This window comes from Condylostylus longicornis, unplaced genomic scaffold (genome assembly GCF_029603195.1).
Source record: "Condylostylus longicornis isolate FDR11 unplaced genomic scaffold, ASM2960319v2 ptg000106l, whole genome shotgun sequence".
NCBI classification, from domain to species: domain Eukaryota; kingdom Metazoa; phylum Arthropoda; class Insecta; order Diptera; family Dolichopodidae; genus Condylostylus; species Condylostylus longicornis.
Window position 1 is genome coordinate 400,006 of NW_026578074.1, and position 18,264 is coordinate 418,269.

Genomic DNA, 18,264 nt, shown 5'->3' on the forward strand with positions numbered 1-18,264 from the left:
TTGTCAATATAGAATATAATACTGACAATAGAGAACTTTTCAAATAATCACTTAAATCAGATTTACGTCAGTTCAATGCTCATTATTGCATTGTAGAATTGCATTTTATATTATTCATAGTTCAATTTGTAAATTTTCCCATAAATAATTTATTTATTTTTTAATCTTTTAATATCTTTCTTATATTTTAAGTTCCAAAATCTGTATTCTTTTTGTGTACTCCAAAGTTCAATTATAGTTTCAATTAAATCAGCCGGATGTTAAAAATACTTGGAAATATAAAATGTATGTGCATAACGTACAGAATACATTTTAGAAATTTTTGGAAATAAGAAAATTATATTCAATATTTTATTATGTTGTGAAGGTATTGTAAATTTTGTATAACATGAATTGAGCATTATCGTCATTTACATATTTAATTTTTATAATATTAGAAGTCAGTGAATTTGAACAATAAATAATATATATATTTACTTGTATTATTAATATGCAATATTTACCGTTATTTAAGAAACTCACGATTATTATTTGTTCGCGTACAACAAAGAATTCGTTTATTTATTTCATTTAACTTGAAATACACATTATTTGAAATAGAAAGCTATTTAATTTTTATTGAAGAAATTTAAGAAAATTTAAAAATTTTTTGTGTCGCCTAAGCGTATGCAATATTTTAATAAAATAAAATTTCTCATTTTGGGAAAAGCTTTTGCGTTCATTAATCGATTCAACGAGTATTGTCTATTGAGAAATCATTAGTATATTTAAATAACTTTTGTCATTCTCCCAAAAATCTGAAAGTAATAATTAAATAGAGCGAATAATTAAATACAACATGGTTGTTGAACACGAAGTATGGTGAATATTACAATTATTATTTTTGTTCATTAACTCTTTATTAAACTTTTTTGCTTTTAAATATGATATTATGTAAATTTGATTTTAATTTTTAAATATTAATTTAATATAAAAAGCAATTTAAGAAAAAGCAGGCGTACATGATTATTTTTCTAGTTATTTGTAGTTCTATTTAATATCAGAATCCTTTCCTTATCTGTATGTAAAATTTTTGTATGTAAAATTTCAAACTATTTTTTTTTATACATTATTTTTGTTTTTATATAATTTTATTGTAAATTAATTAAAATTTTTCACCAAGAGGTCTAAGAACGATCTCATTAATATGTACTTTAGGTGGTGTACTCAAAGCATATAATATTGAATTTGAAATATCTTGAGCCTGCAGAAGAGGTTGTATCTTTTCTCCTTTCTCTTTTTTATCTTTGATTATTTCGGCATCTGTAAGCCCGGGGGTGATACTCTACAAAAAAACATATTATAATTATTAAAAAAGTATTCTTTCCAAAGTTTCTTTAAAAAAATTTTTTTAAACCACATTACATTGAATAAATAAATATAATTTTTAATAAATTTATTAAAAAAACTTACTGTTATTTTAATTTTTGTACCCATTAGTGGAAATTCTTGACGATATATTTCTGCTATTGCTGTAATAGCATGTTTTGTTGGCGGATATATATTATAGGAATGATTTTTTGGCATAATTGGTACATAATGACCGCAAACACTATTCATTAAAATAATATGACCATCAACATTTCTTGATTTCATACTTTCAAATGCCTTTCGAATACATGTTATAACACCAACGATATTAATATCAATTGTTCTACGTATCGGTTCACCTTTCATATTTGATAGATATGGTCCAGTTGGAAATATACCAGCACCATTAATTAAAATATCAACACCACCAAACATTTTAATCATCCAATTAAATGAAAAATTAACATCTTGTTCTTTAGTTACATCTAAAGTTAAATAATGAAGACGTTGTTGTTTTTCACGAATTAATGTTTGTCGTAAACTTTTAATACGATCAACACGACGAGCAACAGCAACAACAATTAAACCTGCATTAATTAAATCTTTAACAATAACAGAACCAATTGTTGAACTAGCACCAGTTACAACTGCAACACGACCCTTCCAACGTTCCATTTCTTTTGATCTTTGAAATTAATAAATATATGTACAAAGAAAAAAAAAATATATCCGTTCCGATCTAAATCGTATTAAAATCAATTTCAAACTGAACATTTTAAATAAAATTTCAAAATCGATTTTTATGTTAAAATTAATAAAATAAAACATCATTTTAATGTTTTTCAATGATTAAATTAACTAAAAATAGAGTTATTACCTATAATCCATACATAATTTAAAGAATAGTTTTAAATCAAAGAATAGTTTTGGACATCAAAGTTCATTAACACATTTTATATTTAAAATATGAATAAAGGGAGAGTATTATTGGAAATTGTATCGAACAATTTAATATTCTAAATATGAAAAACCAAAAAAAAAACATTATTGAAAATTCTATATATACCCAATGGACACAGTTGGGGCTTTGAACTTGAAAAATATTTCAAAATAAAGAAAATTAAATAATTTTCTTATAATTTTTAAATATGTATACCTTTTGTAGTCTATGTATTTGTACACAATGGAAATCAAACTGTTTTACAAGCTATATAGAAAAATGTTTTTCAAATTTCAATTTAGACTTTAAATACATTTAATTGTCTCCATTTTTGTTTTGTTTTAATAGGCTTATAATTTAAAATTTGAACAAATTTGATTTGATTTATTATTTTTATCATTCGCATAGATTTCTAAACCAGGATCAAATAATTTAACTGAGGTTACATTTGGCAACAATATTGACATTAGCATCTAATGTTGAAGAATCGGCAAAAAAAAAAACGGGAAGCGAGTAATAATATCCACGTAATCCAAAATTTAAAACATAGGTAAATACTTGGCCCGTATTATACCGTACAAACTATATTATTTGTAATATAGTTTGTATTTGTTTGAAAACTATTAGTCCGTAGGGCGTTATTCTTATTGATAATATGCAGCAAAGTGTTGATATATAACTAAAATATAGTATACGGCTTTGCAATTGTGCCTAGCAAACACATATCAAACAGACTTTCATAAAACAAACTTGCCAGTGCAATATGGCGGGTGTTCCCTGGTATGTATGCAATAGTGATATTCGCAGCATGTAAATATTGAAATATTTCGACTTATAGAGTAGAGTGTTAGGACAGAAAGACCGGAACGAACAAGACATCCTGATTTAGTTTAATTTAATTTAAACACGGCAGAACAAAAATTATGACACGTTCTTGATTGGATTAAACTCCGCCTATCTTTGTCTTTCGTTGAGACAAATAACAAAAAAAATTAAAATTCTAAGTCGAAATTTCAAATTATCTTTATAAAATAGCATCAAATTTAAATGATCTGCAGAAACTCAAAAATTTCAATTCAAAATTTTTGTGTACGAAGTTCCACTCTGAAATTCTATTATTTTAAGATTATGTTTTTACAATATTTGTTCGTGTAGATATGCATATTGTTATACACAACTACTTTTAATTAAGTTAAAAGCATTGGTCTTGAACTTTTATTGAATGAGTGATCAAAATTCGTAACACTTGACTGATCTTTAGTTGTCTATAAAATAGAATAATATATCTTCTACATTCTAGAATTAAATCAATCAACTTATATTCTATAATTAATATTTTATTATGCATTCATATATTTTGGAAGATTTTCAATTTTAAATATAAAAAGCTGATATCATTATAAAAATAAAATTACTATTAGGCATTTGAAAGAAAAGCAAATTTTGCTTAAATGATTTTTGAAGAATTTTTTCTTTTTTTTGAAAAATCTTTGTGTTTCAAATTAATTAAAAAATCCCGAAATTAAAATTATAATTTGATTATTTAATTGTTAATTCATTCACTAAGTTCAAAAACTAAACTGACGTGATATAAATTGGCAAATAAAATCATTTTCTTATATAATCTACATTATACAATGTATGTGAATATCAATTTTTAAATTGGAAGGATGCACGTGAAATAGGATGTCTCAACATTAAATGAATCACACATAACATATTATTTATATAATCAATAATTTACTGCTTGTACAATGTCTAAGTGCAGACGAATATTATATCCAATATGATTTGGTACTCAAGTTGTGACATTGTTTTTGCATAGCATCACAAAATAAAGACAATATGTCCCTATTTTTAAGATACAATTAAATTTTGACACAATTAAGCTAAAAAAACACTATTTCAAATCAAATCATACGCAACTCCATATCATACTCCAAACACAATTTCGGAGGTATTCCAGTTTGGTTAACGCGGTCTCCCGAAGGGTACACTTAGGTCAATTAGGCTCGTTGCGGTACTATCGGATCTCTACTTTTCTGTCCCTCTTCTAAACAGGTTAAAAGTGCTTAACATTTAAATTCGATAAGTTCGCAAGGCGTTGGAAAAGGTGATGCCCTGAAAATCTTCGCCTGGAGTTCACCGGCACCAGACATGAACATAGGAGATAGGTTATCTTTTCCTGCTCCTCTTCGTCACAGCAGCCTTTAAAGAGATCGTTTTTGGGGCGACCAATCCTCCAAACATGTTCGCTAACCAAACAATGACACGTTGGAATCCCTATTACAGCATCGATATCCTCCCGTCGAGTTTTTGTACAACGATAGTCTAGTTTTGGCCTAAACTTCAGTGTCATTTTACAAGTTGTTCAATTTATATATCTGAGGCTGGTTCGCTCGGCTGCCGCGTTACGAAGCAGCTTGTAGGTACTCTGAGATTTGTTCAGGTTTGCTTCGACGGAATCGAACTCCTAAAATTCTTTGTGAATAAAAACGTAGTAAGAACAGAATCAATTCGCCCCACCAAATATCCTCAATCCGAAAGAACGGGAGCATGTCACCCACATGACCGCTGTGTCAAATAGAAAAGAATTTCAACAGCCTAAATAGGCGTAGATCGCATTCAGAGCCTTAATATCAACAATTAATTGTTATCAAAAAAATATTGTTGGCACAATTTATTCCACTAGCAGCCATCACAATTTGGTCTTATTTAAATTATTAAGGACGCAATAGTATTTTCAAATATTTTAAGTGCGAAATTTTTTCAAATGAGCAATTCTTATATAATCTTGATGTATCATCATAACAAATTATTTTTAAAGATCAAATATGACCTTGCCATTATAGATGTGAGGATATAATTAGTGACTCACAAATTTTGGACATTAATACAATTTTTTTTTCAAAAACAGTAGAAAAAGAAAACATTTTAAAATGATAAATTGAAGGGGAGTGTTATTATTTATTTGTGTTAAATATTTTTTTTTTTGTTATTTTTTTGTTATTCTAATAATAGGAAAAAATCTTAAAACAGTTGAACAATTTTTAATGGACCGGATATATTTATAATATATATGTATATGAACTTAATTTTTTGTGCTTTTATCAATTTTTTTGCAACATTTTCCTTCCTTAAAACGAATATCAAAATGTTGCCAAAAATAAAATTTTCAGACCACACAACAAAAACAAAAAAAAAATGTAATTTTTTAATGGAGAAATTTTTATTTTTAAATTTTTTTTATTATAATTATTAAATATTGACGTAATAACAATTTTATTACGTATTTGTATGTATACGAGTATATTTATAAAAATAGAAAACTCATTAATTAAATATTTATTAATTTTTATTCAAGAATATTTATTTTTCAATATAAACACTCATAAATTACATAATATATATGCTCACGTATTATATAATATCAAATTAAATAATAATGAGCCTAATAATAACTACAATAATAATAATAAATAATAATACATAATTCTTTTTTTTTTTGTAATATGCCAGTCTTAAAACTTAAATTAACCCCATACAATATTGTTAAATTCATTCACGCACCATAAATATGCCTGCATATTTAAATTAAATATTTTTAATGTTTTTAATTTTCCATTTTCGGTGGTTTAACAAATATTTCATCTACTTTAATATATTCTGGTGTTGCTAATGCCATAACAACAGCATCTGCAATATCATTTGCACGTTGTTGTTCTTCTTTTTCAATTAATTTTGTACAAGAATCTGTTATTAAAGTTGTACGTCCAGCAGATGGTGTTACAACCTGTATGTGTATAAAAAAAAAAAATATTATTCTTTAAAAATTAATTTAAAAATATTAAATTGAGATTAAAGTTGTTAAACATGTTAAATGGGGAGTAAAAAATTAAATAAGATAATTTAAAAAAAAAAATTATTATGACTTTTTTCCTATATTCATTTGCTCTCTTCTTATGTAGATTGTAAAAGATCTATTGTGCCCAACACACGAGAGCTCAGTGGATTTTCTAAAACATTTCGTCGTGACATACATTTTTGATGTAAATTACCAAATTTTCGGGGGAAATAACCCACAGCGACATGCTCAAAAGCGAGCATTCATTAAAGCTGTCCCTTTTTTTATGAATCAACGCTCCAAATTTATTTAGAAAGTATATTGAGATCTTTTCTCCTTCTCTACAGAACCTACAAGATTTTTCATTCTTTAATCCCAGTTTGCGTAGATTCTTTTTAAACCGACCCGTGAGAAAACCCGTGAGAATTCTCAAATGTTATTTCGGTATTCTTATGATCGCGTTAAAGCACTCTTGATTGCAATTGACCAAAAGTTCAAATTCTATGACAATCAGAAAAATTCGAGTCATTAAGTTATACAACAATAAAGTTGTAATATATTTTCTTTGAATTGAAATGAGTAATTTCGCATAAACACAATTTTCAATTTCGCTCTAAGCGAAAATATTTTCATTAGAATTCTACTCAAATTTTCATTGCAATATTGTAAATGCCAAATAAATTTCACTCAAAGAGCAATAAAGGCATTACGTATCCTTAGAAAATTTTAAATTCATTCATTTAATTTTCAAAATTTTATTTTTTTTTTTTTTTTGGTTTACTTAATTGAATAAATTCCACAAATATTTTTTTTTAATGTATTTTATTTTCTTATTAAATTCCGCCGGAAAATATTTGAAAAATTCTCACGAACACACACATTTTTTTTCATTAATTTTTCTGTTTTCTTTTTTATTTTTTTTTTTTTTGTTTGCTCTTGTTCGGAAACGCAAAAAGAAAATTTTTTTCAACTTTGACTTTTATTGTTTTTATATAAAATTTGTTTTGTTAATTTTCTATTTTGAAAAACAAAACAAAAAAAAATTTAAATTTAAATTGGCGTCACAAATATGAGAAAAATATCGAAAGTGATGACAAAATTTTTTAATTTTCCTTTCATTTTTCAAACTTGCATTCTGTATTCGTATTTTGTGTGTCTGTATGAATAAGAAGATACTAAACAAAATTTAAGGAAAACAAGGCCGTGTAATTTTATTTCAATCAATTTATTTATGACTTTATAACTAATAATTGATTTTATTAATCGTTTATAGCAGCAGTTATTAACCCTATAATAAATACTATAATAAAAATACACCTATATGTAAGAAATGCACTAAAGGGTTAAAATCAACAACTACTTCATAAGATTATTTTAGTTTCAATTACATAATGTTTCTTAAATTAAACTTTTGTTTTCCCCTTCTTGCTAATGGAAGTACATAAATGAGAAAAAACAATATTGAATTTGTAGAGACCACAATTCTTATTCAACAACAATAATGAAAAAAAAATTGAACTCTTCTTAAACTTCTATCACCTCTTTCAATTAAATATCACCCTTTGATTAGGTTAGATTGAAGGCCCCCCCCGAAGGGTACACCTGGACCATTAAAAATCATTATGGTTTCCTCGGATCTCGGATCTTTTCTTTTCCGCCTCTCATTATATCTAACCATAAATCCTCAAAAACCGGTTAAGAAGGAAATAATATTCACTAAACCCGTAACACATCGGAAGAAATGAAAATGGAATTCTTTCTCTTGAATTCACCAGTGCCGGCCATAAGCGTAGGTAGTGAGTCACTGTTTCTTCCTCCTCTTCGACACAACAGAGAAAATTTCCGAGGGCAGGTTCCCCGCATGTTCGCCAATCAGACAATGACCCCCAGGCATCCTCTTTCTCCGGTATTTTTCAATCGAAGGGATATCAGAGCCCTTATGAGCCGCAAATCTAGCTTCAGCCAGAACTTTCTTTCAATTTCAATTTCTTGCTTTTATAATTTTCCTCATAAATGAATAATTTGGTTTGTGATTCAAATTAAAAAAAAATTAATGGCGAAGAAATAAAAATGTTGTAGAAATCATTAGCATCATAAAAAAAAAAGATTAAGTAAGAAATTTTTATTAGAACAATTACCCTACAATTCTTATTAATAACTCAAAAATGTATATTTTTAATTTTTGAATTGAAACAAAATTATTTAAATATTTTATTAATGTTAAATATAGTAAATGTAGAAATAAAATGTACATATGGTTAATGAGTCAGAACAAAAAATTATAGAAAATGAAATTTTCTTTAATAATTTCAAAGTTATATTTTTGTTTTTCTCTAGACTAAGTGATTCACTTTTATTTTATTTTTGTGTACAAAAAATCTTATTTTATTTTAAAATATTTTGCTGTGATCAACGCAAAATAGCTATTAATGTGATTTTTTTCTTTTTTTGTTACGTTAGGCCAAGGTTGATATATTCTTGACCATTTATTTGTATTTGCCCACATACAAACATATGCAGTACTTATTTAAAATAATATAGCTTATGAATTAAATTTATATTATTTAAATTTAAATTATGAGAAAAAATTTTGTGTATTATTTTTAAACATTAAGATTTTTGTAAAATGTTTATTAAGAATATTCATTATATGTACATTTGTATGTGTATGTATGTATGGAAATTAAGAAGATTAGTAATGAATTAAGAATATTTTGTACTCTTGACAGAATGCACATGAAAATTTATGTTTTTTTTTATTGCAAAAAAATTTGTATCATTATTCCTATAAATTCTTACTAATTTTATTATGATATACGTATACGAGTATGATAAATGGGAAAAATTTTACACAAATTTGTATTTTTAAATTTAGTAAAATTTTTAGCCGAAAAATGTTTACACATTTTTTTCAAAATTTTTTAAAATTTAATAGGAAAAAGGAAAGTTTGTTATAGAAAATATTTACTTATTTAACAATATAATAAAATTCGGATCTTAAATAATTCGCTCAAAAAATAGGATATCGCTCAATTCACTCCAAATGATGACAATTGAGCGAAACATTTTTGTTTTTAATTTGAATTACAAAAAAAAAGCACGGCAGCTCCCAAGGGATAACGTACCACAAAGATTTATTAGGCTTATTTTGAATTATATACTATATGTATGGTATATCTAAGGGAAAATAATGCAATTTAATAAAAAATCCAATAAAGCGGGAAACTTATAATAGAGCAATATTATAAGTTATTAGACGCCCTCTATTTGTTAGAAAAAGAAAACATAATTTTTCTAATATTAAAAAAAATATTCTGCAAAAATTGATAATTTTAAATAAAAAATGGTATTTGATATCGACAAGGGGACCTTCAGGAAAAACTCCAATCCCCCGCTTCTTAAATCCTGTGAAAAATTGCAAAACTTGATCACTCTCTCTTTAACTAAATATAAAAATTAATTGAATAAAATGGAATATCTTTAAGACTGCAATTCGAAATTTTTAATACTAAAAATTTCAAGTTTTAGAATACGGGATTCTTGCAAGTTTTGCACACATTCAGCAATATTGTAATTTTTGAGTAATTTAATGGAACATAGACATGTATGTGCTATGTACTTTTTCCAGATCATATAATATCTAGCATTGGTACAGATTTTATAGGCACATGATTTATTGTAATTGTATATGACCGGACATAAAACCGAACCACATAGTTTGAAATTTAAAAATCGTAATTAATGTTATACGAAATGCTTTAAATTTTTAAATAAATTTAATACAAATAACATTTATAGTAAATTAACAGTAAACTAAAACTATTATAACATAACATAAAAAAGTCATAACATTTACAATTAAAAATTATATTTTGTATTGTATGTAGAAATTATAAAATAAATAACTTACCGTTATTTGTACATTTGTACCCATATTACGAAATTCTTGACGATAAATTTTTGTTAATTCAGTAACAGCATATTTCGATGGTGCATATACATTATAACTACGATTTGGTATATTAATTAAATGATCAGCTGCTAATGTATTTATTAAAAATACATAACCATTAAATTTATGAGTTTTCATTGATTTAAATGCTTCTTTAGTACAATGCATAATACTCATAACATCAGTTTTCATATTAAAATCAACACAACCATTAATAACGATACCAGCATTATTTATTAAAACATGTACACCACCCAAATTCTTTTCAATCCAATCAAAATTTTTTTTAACATCAAATTGATCTGATACATCACATTTAATTGGATATAGTTTATCTTGAAGATTTTTTGGTAATTCTAATTTTAAGTTTTCGATACGTTCTAAACGTTTTTCAATTGCAACAACTTTTAATTTTGCATTTAATAAATATTTGACGATTGCTTGACCAATTTGTGTACCAGCACCAGTAACAACTGCAATATGATTTTCCCAACGTTCAATCATTTTTCCAAATTATTTAATAATTTCTCTTCTTATTATTGAAAGCTTTTTCTTTTAATATAAATTTTCTATCTTTTGAATTTTATTTATTATAGTTCGTTAACTTCTCTGTTTATTTAAGTCACAACTGTCTTCAACAAAATATTTCAATCAACTGAACAATTTAACAAAAATTTTGATCAACTAATAAAATTTTTGAAATTTTTAAAAAAAAAGAGAAAACAATATAATAAAAAAAAAAGTTGAAATATTTTGTAAAAAAAAAAAATGTCGGGGGTGATATTTTAAAATTTATTTTTTTCTTTTTATTTATTTTATTTATTTTAATAAATTCTTTTAATTTTTTTTTGCTTTTTGCAAAATATTAATGACATAAATTGATATCTTCTTTTATTTTGTATTTCGCAAATTCCAAGATAATTGAAAATTTCTCATAAGTGCATACTAAATTTGGGAAATTTATTATTATTATGAGTTCTGGTAAAGAATTTTCAAAATGAATCACTACTTAGGAAAATCCTTTGGTATTTTTGTATGGTAACAAATTGAAGGAAATAATTTTTTTTTAAATTATTTTTTTCGCTATTATTATTATTCATGAATTTTCATTAAATTAAATATAATTGCTATATGATAAATTAAATCCTGATTAAAAAAATTGTAAAAGAAAAATAAAATTTTGTAATACATATAGGTAAATTTCTTATTGAAAATATTGCATAAAATCAGGCGAATCATCTTTTAATAATTTCTTCATTTATAAAATATAGCGTGATTTAAAATAGAACTAAAACTAAATCTTTTAATATTACCCATTCTAAAACATATACATTACATTTTAAATTAATTTTATAATTTAAATTTAAAGAAAAAGTTGTAAAGCTGAAAGTTTTTCAAAATTGACCAATGTATCGCTATAGACACAATGTTGGAGAACTGGGGCCCGCAATTTCTGTAATAATACTTAATAGGCAAATATTTAAGAGTACAACATTTGCATATTATACGAGATACAATAAAATTAAATTAAAATTAAATATACAATAAATTATTTTTCGTCCTGTAACAAAAGGAGTCTGACTCATAAAATTGTAAATTATATTTATAGGAAATTTTCTTTTTGCGACTATTTTTTTTTTTTTTTTGTCGAAAATGTCATAAAAATTCTTTCTGTCTTTCGATATTTTACAAATATTTTTTTATTAAGAGATGACAACATTAAATATATTTTAAATCCGAATTTATGTTCTACAATCAAAATATTTCGTAGATAAATTTCCAAAATATTATTGCGTCTTTGTTATTTTATTGTTCTTTTGTTTTTTTTTTTATTTTTAAATTTATTTCATAATTTGTTATTTATTTTTGTTCTTTTTATTGTTTTTTTTTTTTTTTTTATAACAACTCAATAGATAAATATTTTTGTTTATTTTCTATTCAAAGTCACTGCCACTTGTTAGAAAATTTTCAGTGATTTTCTAATTTTAATTCAAAAGTACGTAAAATATTTTATTTACTTATATATTATAGACGTATAAGTTTTTTCAAAACTTTCCTTTCTTGATTGGGTCACCACACTATTCAGACAGTCAAAAATTTCTAAAATAGTTTAAAGAGTATGCCTTATCCCTCAAAAGTTAAAAATTACAAAAATAAATTCAAAATTACTTCTTACTGCAATAACAACGCTTTAATTTTGACACACTGATTTAGTGCGGTGCTTCTAAAAATTGCAGCAATACTGCGATAATGCATATTAATGATAATAATTTGTATTAATACCGTATTACTACAGTTATGAAATCATGTGTTTTTATATTTTATATATACACATATCTGTGGGTATATGAAGTACAAAAATCCTTGGACAAGTAGAAAACGATTTTACATTTTTAATTTTTTTTTCAGAAACACTTTTGAAAATTTTCATTTCAATATTTTTATTTTAAATATTTTTTTTTGCATTAATTTAATTTGATATAGATTTATTGATGAGAAATTTTAAAATAAATCAAATTATCTATATATCACTTTATTTTGTATATGAAATGTGCATCTATACAGGGTGATTATGGAAAAAATAAGGTTTCCATAGAAGCATGTAGTAGAAATTTGAAAATAAACTAAATTTTAAGTTATGAGATGGTAACAGCTTGTATAATATAACATGGTTCTGTACTTACAAATAACATTTGTACTTACATAATCCATAAAATACAGAAGTAACTTGTTCCCTGATTAAGTCTATAAAAACTTCTGTCTGTATTTCTTAAGAAAATTTTTTTTTTCATTTTAGATTTCCTATATAATGTAGTGTATATGTCCATCTTCCTTAATTTATTCAAATTCACGCTGTTTATATATAAATAATGTGTATAACTATGTGCAATAAATCTTGTATATCCTGAAGATCAACTACCCACATGCTGGCGCCATTTCAATTAAAAAATTTGATTTTCTTACAAAAGATTTTTTTGTGTAAAAATATGCAATATATTATATATATAAGGTACATACATACATATTTTATGTGTTTTTCATTGATAAAATAAATAATTAACATTAACAAAATTATAAATTAAGAGTTAAGAAATTTCACTTCCCCCCCCCCTATCCCCCCTTCCTACTCTATACGCATATATATTATCAAATTTTTTATAAAATATTCTTATTTACACTTTTTGGGGTTTATTTTGTACACAACGTTAGGTAATTAAAAATAGAGCTATGAAAATCCCCTAAGTTTCTTGAATCTTTTATATTGTAGTAAATTTTTTCAGCAAAAGAACAGAATAATTTATTATTTTGCATTTGATAATTTGAATTATTATGAATTAGTATGAAAACTAAATTTGAAGTGAGAAAAGGTTGAACTTTTTTAATTATATTGAAAATATTAAATTTCACAATAGAACCTGCTTTTAAAAAATTTAAGTGAGAAGAAGCTTTTATTAACAATCAAAATGATCAACAATAGAAATTTTCTTTTTCATATTCTACTCATGTTCATCTGTCACTAGTATACGAGCATTAATATACTCGTATGTATATATATATACATATGTATATGACATATATTAATGCTCGTAATGATTAGTGACATATATATGTACATACAACTTACAAAAAAATTGTTTTCATATAATCAAAGCTTTAATAAATTTTTCAATTTGTTATTTAAATTAGACAAAAATATGTTAGTAAATAATTTTCAAAAAATTGTGAAAATAATTTTAATTTTAGTATAAGTTAAGAATACAGTAAGAATACTTAATAATATTGTTTAAACTGAACACACCCTTCATTTAATTCTCCATATTAGAATATGCTTGCACTTAAAAATTAATTGTAATTTGTTCGATATGATCAATAAAAATCTCTTAAAATCTAAATGAATCTGGTTTTATAGAAAATTTCTTAAATTTACAATAATATTAATATACTGTGTGAAGGCTGAAACAAAAATTGTATTTTTTAAAATTTTATTATTAAAATACAAAAAAAAAAAAAAACAAATTATTATCTTTAACATGCAGATCCTAATGGTTTAATCGTAATCTCATGTACTTGACAATTAGGTCCTGTTCCCAAAGTATACAAAACTGCTTCAGCTATATCAGATGGACGTAATAAATCATTAAGATCACCATGTTTTTTCCATTCTTCTGGTATTATTTCTGTATCAGTACCGGCCGGACTAATGCTCTACAAAAATTTCAAATTTAATAAATAGCAATAAAATTATTCTTTAGATTATATTATATAATTATTATATTTAAAAAAAAACTTACAGTGATTTTAATTTTTGTTTTTAAATCACGAAATTCTTGACGATATGTTTCTGTTAATGCTGTTACAGCATATTTTGTTGGAGCATATATATTTAAGCTTATACCTGGTAAATTAATTGGCATTTGACCAGATAAACTGTTAATTAAAATAACATGTCCATTAAAATCACGTTCTTTCATACTTTTAAATGCTTCTTTTGTACAATAAACAATACCCATAACATTTGTATTTAAACAATTTCTTATTTCATCTGATGTTAAATCATTCGATAAAGTACCATATTTTAAACATCCAGCATTATTAACTAAAACATCTGTACCACCTAAATTTTCATTTATCCATTGAAAACAATTTTTAACATTTTCTTCATTTGAAACATCACATTTTAAATAATGAAAATTTGATTTTAAATCAGTGGGAAGTTCTTCACGTAATTTTTCCATACGATCTAAACGACGTGCCAAACCAACGACAATCATTTTTGCTTTTATTAAATCTATAACAATTGCAGCTCCAATACCAGAACTTGCACCAGTTACTACAGCAACACGATTTTCCCAACGATTCATTTTCTTTTTGTATTCACTACTAAAGCTATAATTTAAAAGGAAATTTTAATAATTTTATTTTTTTTTTTCAGCGACGGAATGTTCTTAAACTTTAAAATGATTTGATAGCAATGAAATCCCTTAAGCAACTAAATTTAAAGACAAGTTAAATTTTTGTTTTTTGATATTTTTTATTATTTGATTAAATTAATTATTTTCAATTGTTAATTGGTAAAGAAATAAAATTTAAGATGACTTATAAAACATATTTCCCGTTTATTATATCCTGACATCGGAATTGTAATAATACCGTATCGATGCACAATTCAACAATTGCCATTTATAAGCTGCATTCTACATTAATTCAGTTTAATTACAACTCCCATACAACTATTCTAAATTAAACTTATTACTCACTAGCGCCACTCTTCAACCAAACATTCTTCATCTACTTATCTCCTGTATATCACTATAAACTATAAATTCACCATGATATTGTATAATGTTATTACTCACGAACTTTAACATAAAATAAGGTATAACGACAATAATTATGACTGAATCCAAGCAGATTTTAAAGTAGTTTAGCTAAAACCAATTTTTAACAATTTTTTTTTAAAATCTGATATTAAAATTATCTTATAGTTCTGAAAAATTATTAATTTTTTATTTAATTAGATTAAAATTTTCAATAATACACAGAGAGCATTATTTATTCTGTATAATAATATTTAGTTTGAAGAGTTTTCTAAGTATGTTTGTGAACAAATCATATACATAAATGCTTTAAGCTTGGAATATATTTCATCATTAGATATGCATACATGTAAACATACATAGCACATATAAAATTTATTTAAAATATTCAATACCGGTTTTGAATTATACTTAATCAATTTTGCTTTGATAATACAAATCTTTAACTGTTTAATATGTATATCATATTAACACATAAATGCTACATTATAATCAAAGATCGTCTTATGGGTACCTCATTATAGAATGTGAATACAATTCGATTCAACAGACACGTTTTACATAATATTATAAAAAATTAAATGATAAATTAACTAAAATTATACTTTTCTACGTAATAGTAAACAAAAACAAGTGCAAGTAAAAATAGTGTACATACATATGTATATACGTATATGCAATAAAAATATTAATAGTTATTTTAAGTTACATAAGATTTTGTCTAATACACCATGCCTCGAATATACGTTTAATTTTAAGTAATCATGTATTACAATACTTTCAATATAATTTTGTAATATAAAAGAGTATTGGAATATTTTGAAATCTAAAAGCTTTGGCTTAAAATCGAACATTAATCTTAAGCTGATGATGACTGAAGCAAATCATCACAGGATTTTAATCTCGTCCAAGCCATCATAATACTTTTAATTTAATTCAATTTAAGTTAAATTATCTAATCCCCATTTTTATTTTTAAAAATAAATTTAATTTAATTATTATTAAACTTAAATAAACTAATACAAAACGTAAAAATAAGTGCTGGTGTGTAAAATAATAATATTATACGAAAACATAATGGAAAAACTCAAACAAGTTTATATTTATTTTTTTTTTTATGAAATCTTACTTACGTTATCTAATAGTAATTCAGTTCTAGTATTATTATTTTGTATGAATGTACATAAAATATATATGCGAGTAAATATTTATAGTATACCTGCCTAACTCATCTTATCAAAAAAATATGGTATCTCATATAAATATATCAATGATTTGAAATAATTTTAAGTAGGGTTTGCATGAGCCAACTTAAGAATAATGTTTTCTTATAAAGAAATTTTACATATCATAATTAATTTCTATTGTTTTAAGTATAAATTATTTGATCTTCACAATTAAGATTTTAATTCGGAAAAATTTTTTGAACCAACTCATTTTAGTATACCTTCCATATAGCATAGAATTCAAAGTGAAATTTTTAAAAAGCACGAAATCACAAAGTTAAGCTTTTAATATTTATACTTATTAATTTTATTTTTATGGACAAAAGGAGGGAACGCCACTGATTTAATTAATTATTTAATTTAATTGTGTATATGATAGTCATATAATTATATCGTTAGAGTTTTCAACAACATATAATAGACAATGACGAAGCAAAATCTCTAAAAGCATTTTGAATTTTGATACTCGATTGTTTTTGTAGAAAATTATAGTTAACTAGTTTTTTAAAATAAATTATATGAGAAAAAGATCCATTCATAAAAAATATATGATTATTTTAAATTTGCTATATTATTTTCTAGTATAAATTATTTAAAATATTTATATTTACTCAAGCTTTCTTATATTAATATTATTGTACATTTAGACATAAGTATGTACGTTTAGAGTTATGTGTATATTAAACGATTGCATAAACTAATGATTGTGAATTAATTTAATATTACATATATTATTATTATTAAGGATTAAAATTTTGGATATTATGTGCAATTTTATGTACAATAAAATTTTTTATTTTTTCATTGTTATACTAAAAACTCCAACCAACAAGTTCCCATTAATAAAAATACTTCAGATGTTAACAAATTTTTCTATACATTAAGTATAATTACATTAAATTTTTATTGATCCCATGACTAAAAATTAAATTAATTTCTTTTCAAAATCTAAATTCAATTGCAAATTATGTACATACAAAAGAATCTAATTCTTGAAGAATAATGTTGAATTGAAGTGTATTTAAAAGTGAAAGGAACAAACATGGAGGTGAACAGTGTTTAAAAAGCCATTGTGATGAAATCTATCTTTCACAATAGCTTTCATGACTAATCCCTACATCATAGACAATTTCAATATAATAGATTATTACATACGAATATCTTTGGAAAAAAAATTACTTTTATGGTCTTTAGATAAAAAAAAATCTTACAAACTCTTATTATCAATAATGTATATTATTATTAGAAAAATATTTTTGTTATATTTATAGCTTATCGACTCATAACACTGATATCGTTACGATATTGCTATCGTACATCTTGTATCGAGATTTTTTCGTAATTAAGGCGAATAATTATCTTCATTTTTTGCATGTTTAAGAAATTTTTCTAATGTTTTTATTAAAATAGGAATTTTACTGAAAACAAAAATGAGATTTAACTGACCCGGCGTATAAGCGTTTCGAAACTATATGAAATTAAAAGAGACATCTTGTAGTTTTTTTTTTTTTAAATCAGAAGAACTTCGAATATACAAGCAAAATAAATTCAATCAAAAGTTTAATATTAAGATAAGAACTTTATGAACAAGAACCTGAATTAATTTTATCTAAAATATTATCTAAATTTATTTA

At 24.2% G+C, this 18,264-nt stretch overlaps 3 protein-coding genes across 3 annotated transcripts; all 3 read right to left on the reverse strand.

Moving 5' to 3' along the window:
* Positions 1–1,144: 1,144 nt before the first annotated feature.
* Positions 1,145–2,025, reverse strand: LOC129614226 (farnesol dehydrogenase-like). Its single transcript, XM_055528704.1, has 2 exons — positions 1,453–2,025; positions 1,145–1,324 (listed from the first exon to the last, which is right to left on the reverse strand). The coding sequence occupies exons 1-2, from the start codon at positions 2,023–2,025 to the stop codon at positions 1,145–1,147; spliced, it is 753 nt and encodes a 250-aa protein (XP_055384679.1).
* A 3,618-nt stretch (positions 2,026–5,643) lies between these two features.
* On the reverse strand, positions 5,644–10,724 carry LOC129614211 (farnesol dehydrogenase-like). Its single transcript, XM_055528660.1, has 2 exons — positions 10,045–10,724; positions 5,644–6,083 (listed from the first exon to the last, which is right to left on the reverse strand). Exons 1-2 carry the CDS (start codon positions 10,588–10,590, stop codon positions 5,904–5,906), a joined length of 726 nt encoding a protein of 241 aa, XP_055384635.1. The 5' UTR covers positions 10,591–10,724; the 3' UTR covers positions 5,644–5,903.
* Positions 10,725–13,490: 2,766 nt separating this feature from the next.
* Positions 13,491–15,075, reverse strand: LOC129614192 (farnesol dehydrogenase-like). The gene is made up of 2 exons (XM_055528623.1): positions 14,379–15,075; positions 13,491–14,292 (listed from the first exon to the last, which is right to left on the reverse strand). Exons 1-2 carry the CDS (start codon positions 14,946–14,948, stop codon positions 14,113–14,115), a joined length of 750 nt encoding a protein of 249 aa, XP_055384598.1. The 5' UTR covers positions 14,949–15,075; the 3' UTR covers positions 13,491–14,112.
* Between the last annotated feature and the right edge of the window lie 3,189 nt (positions 15,076–18,264).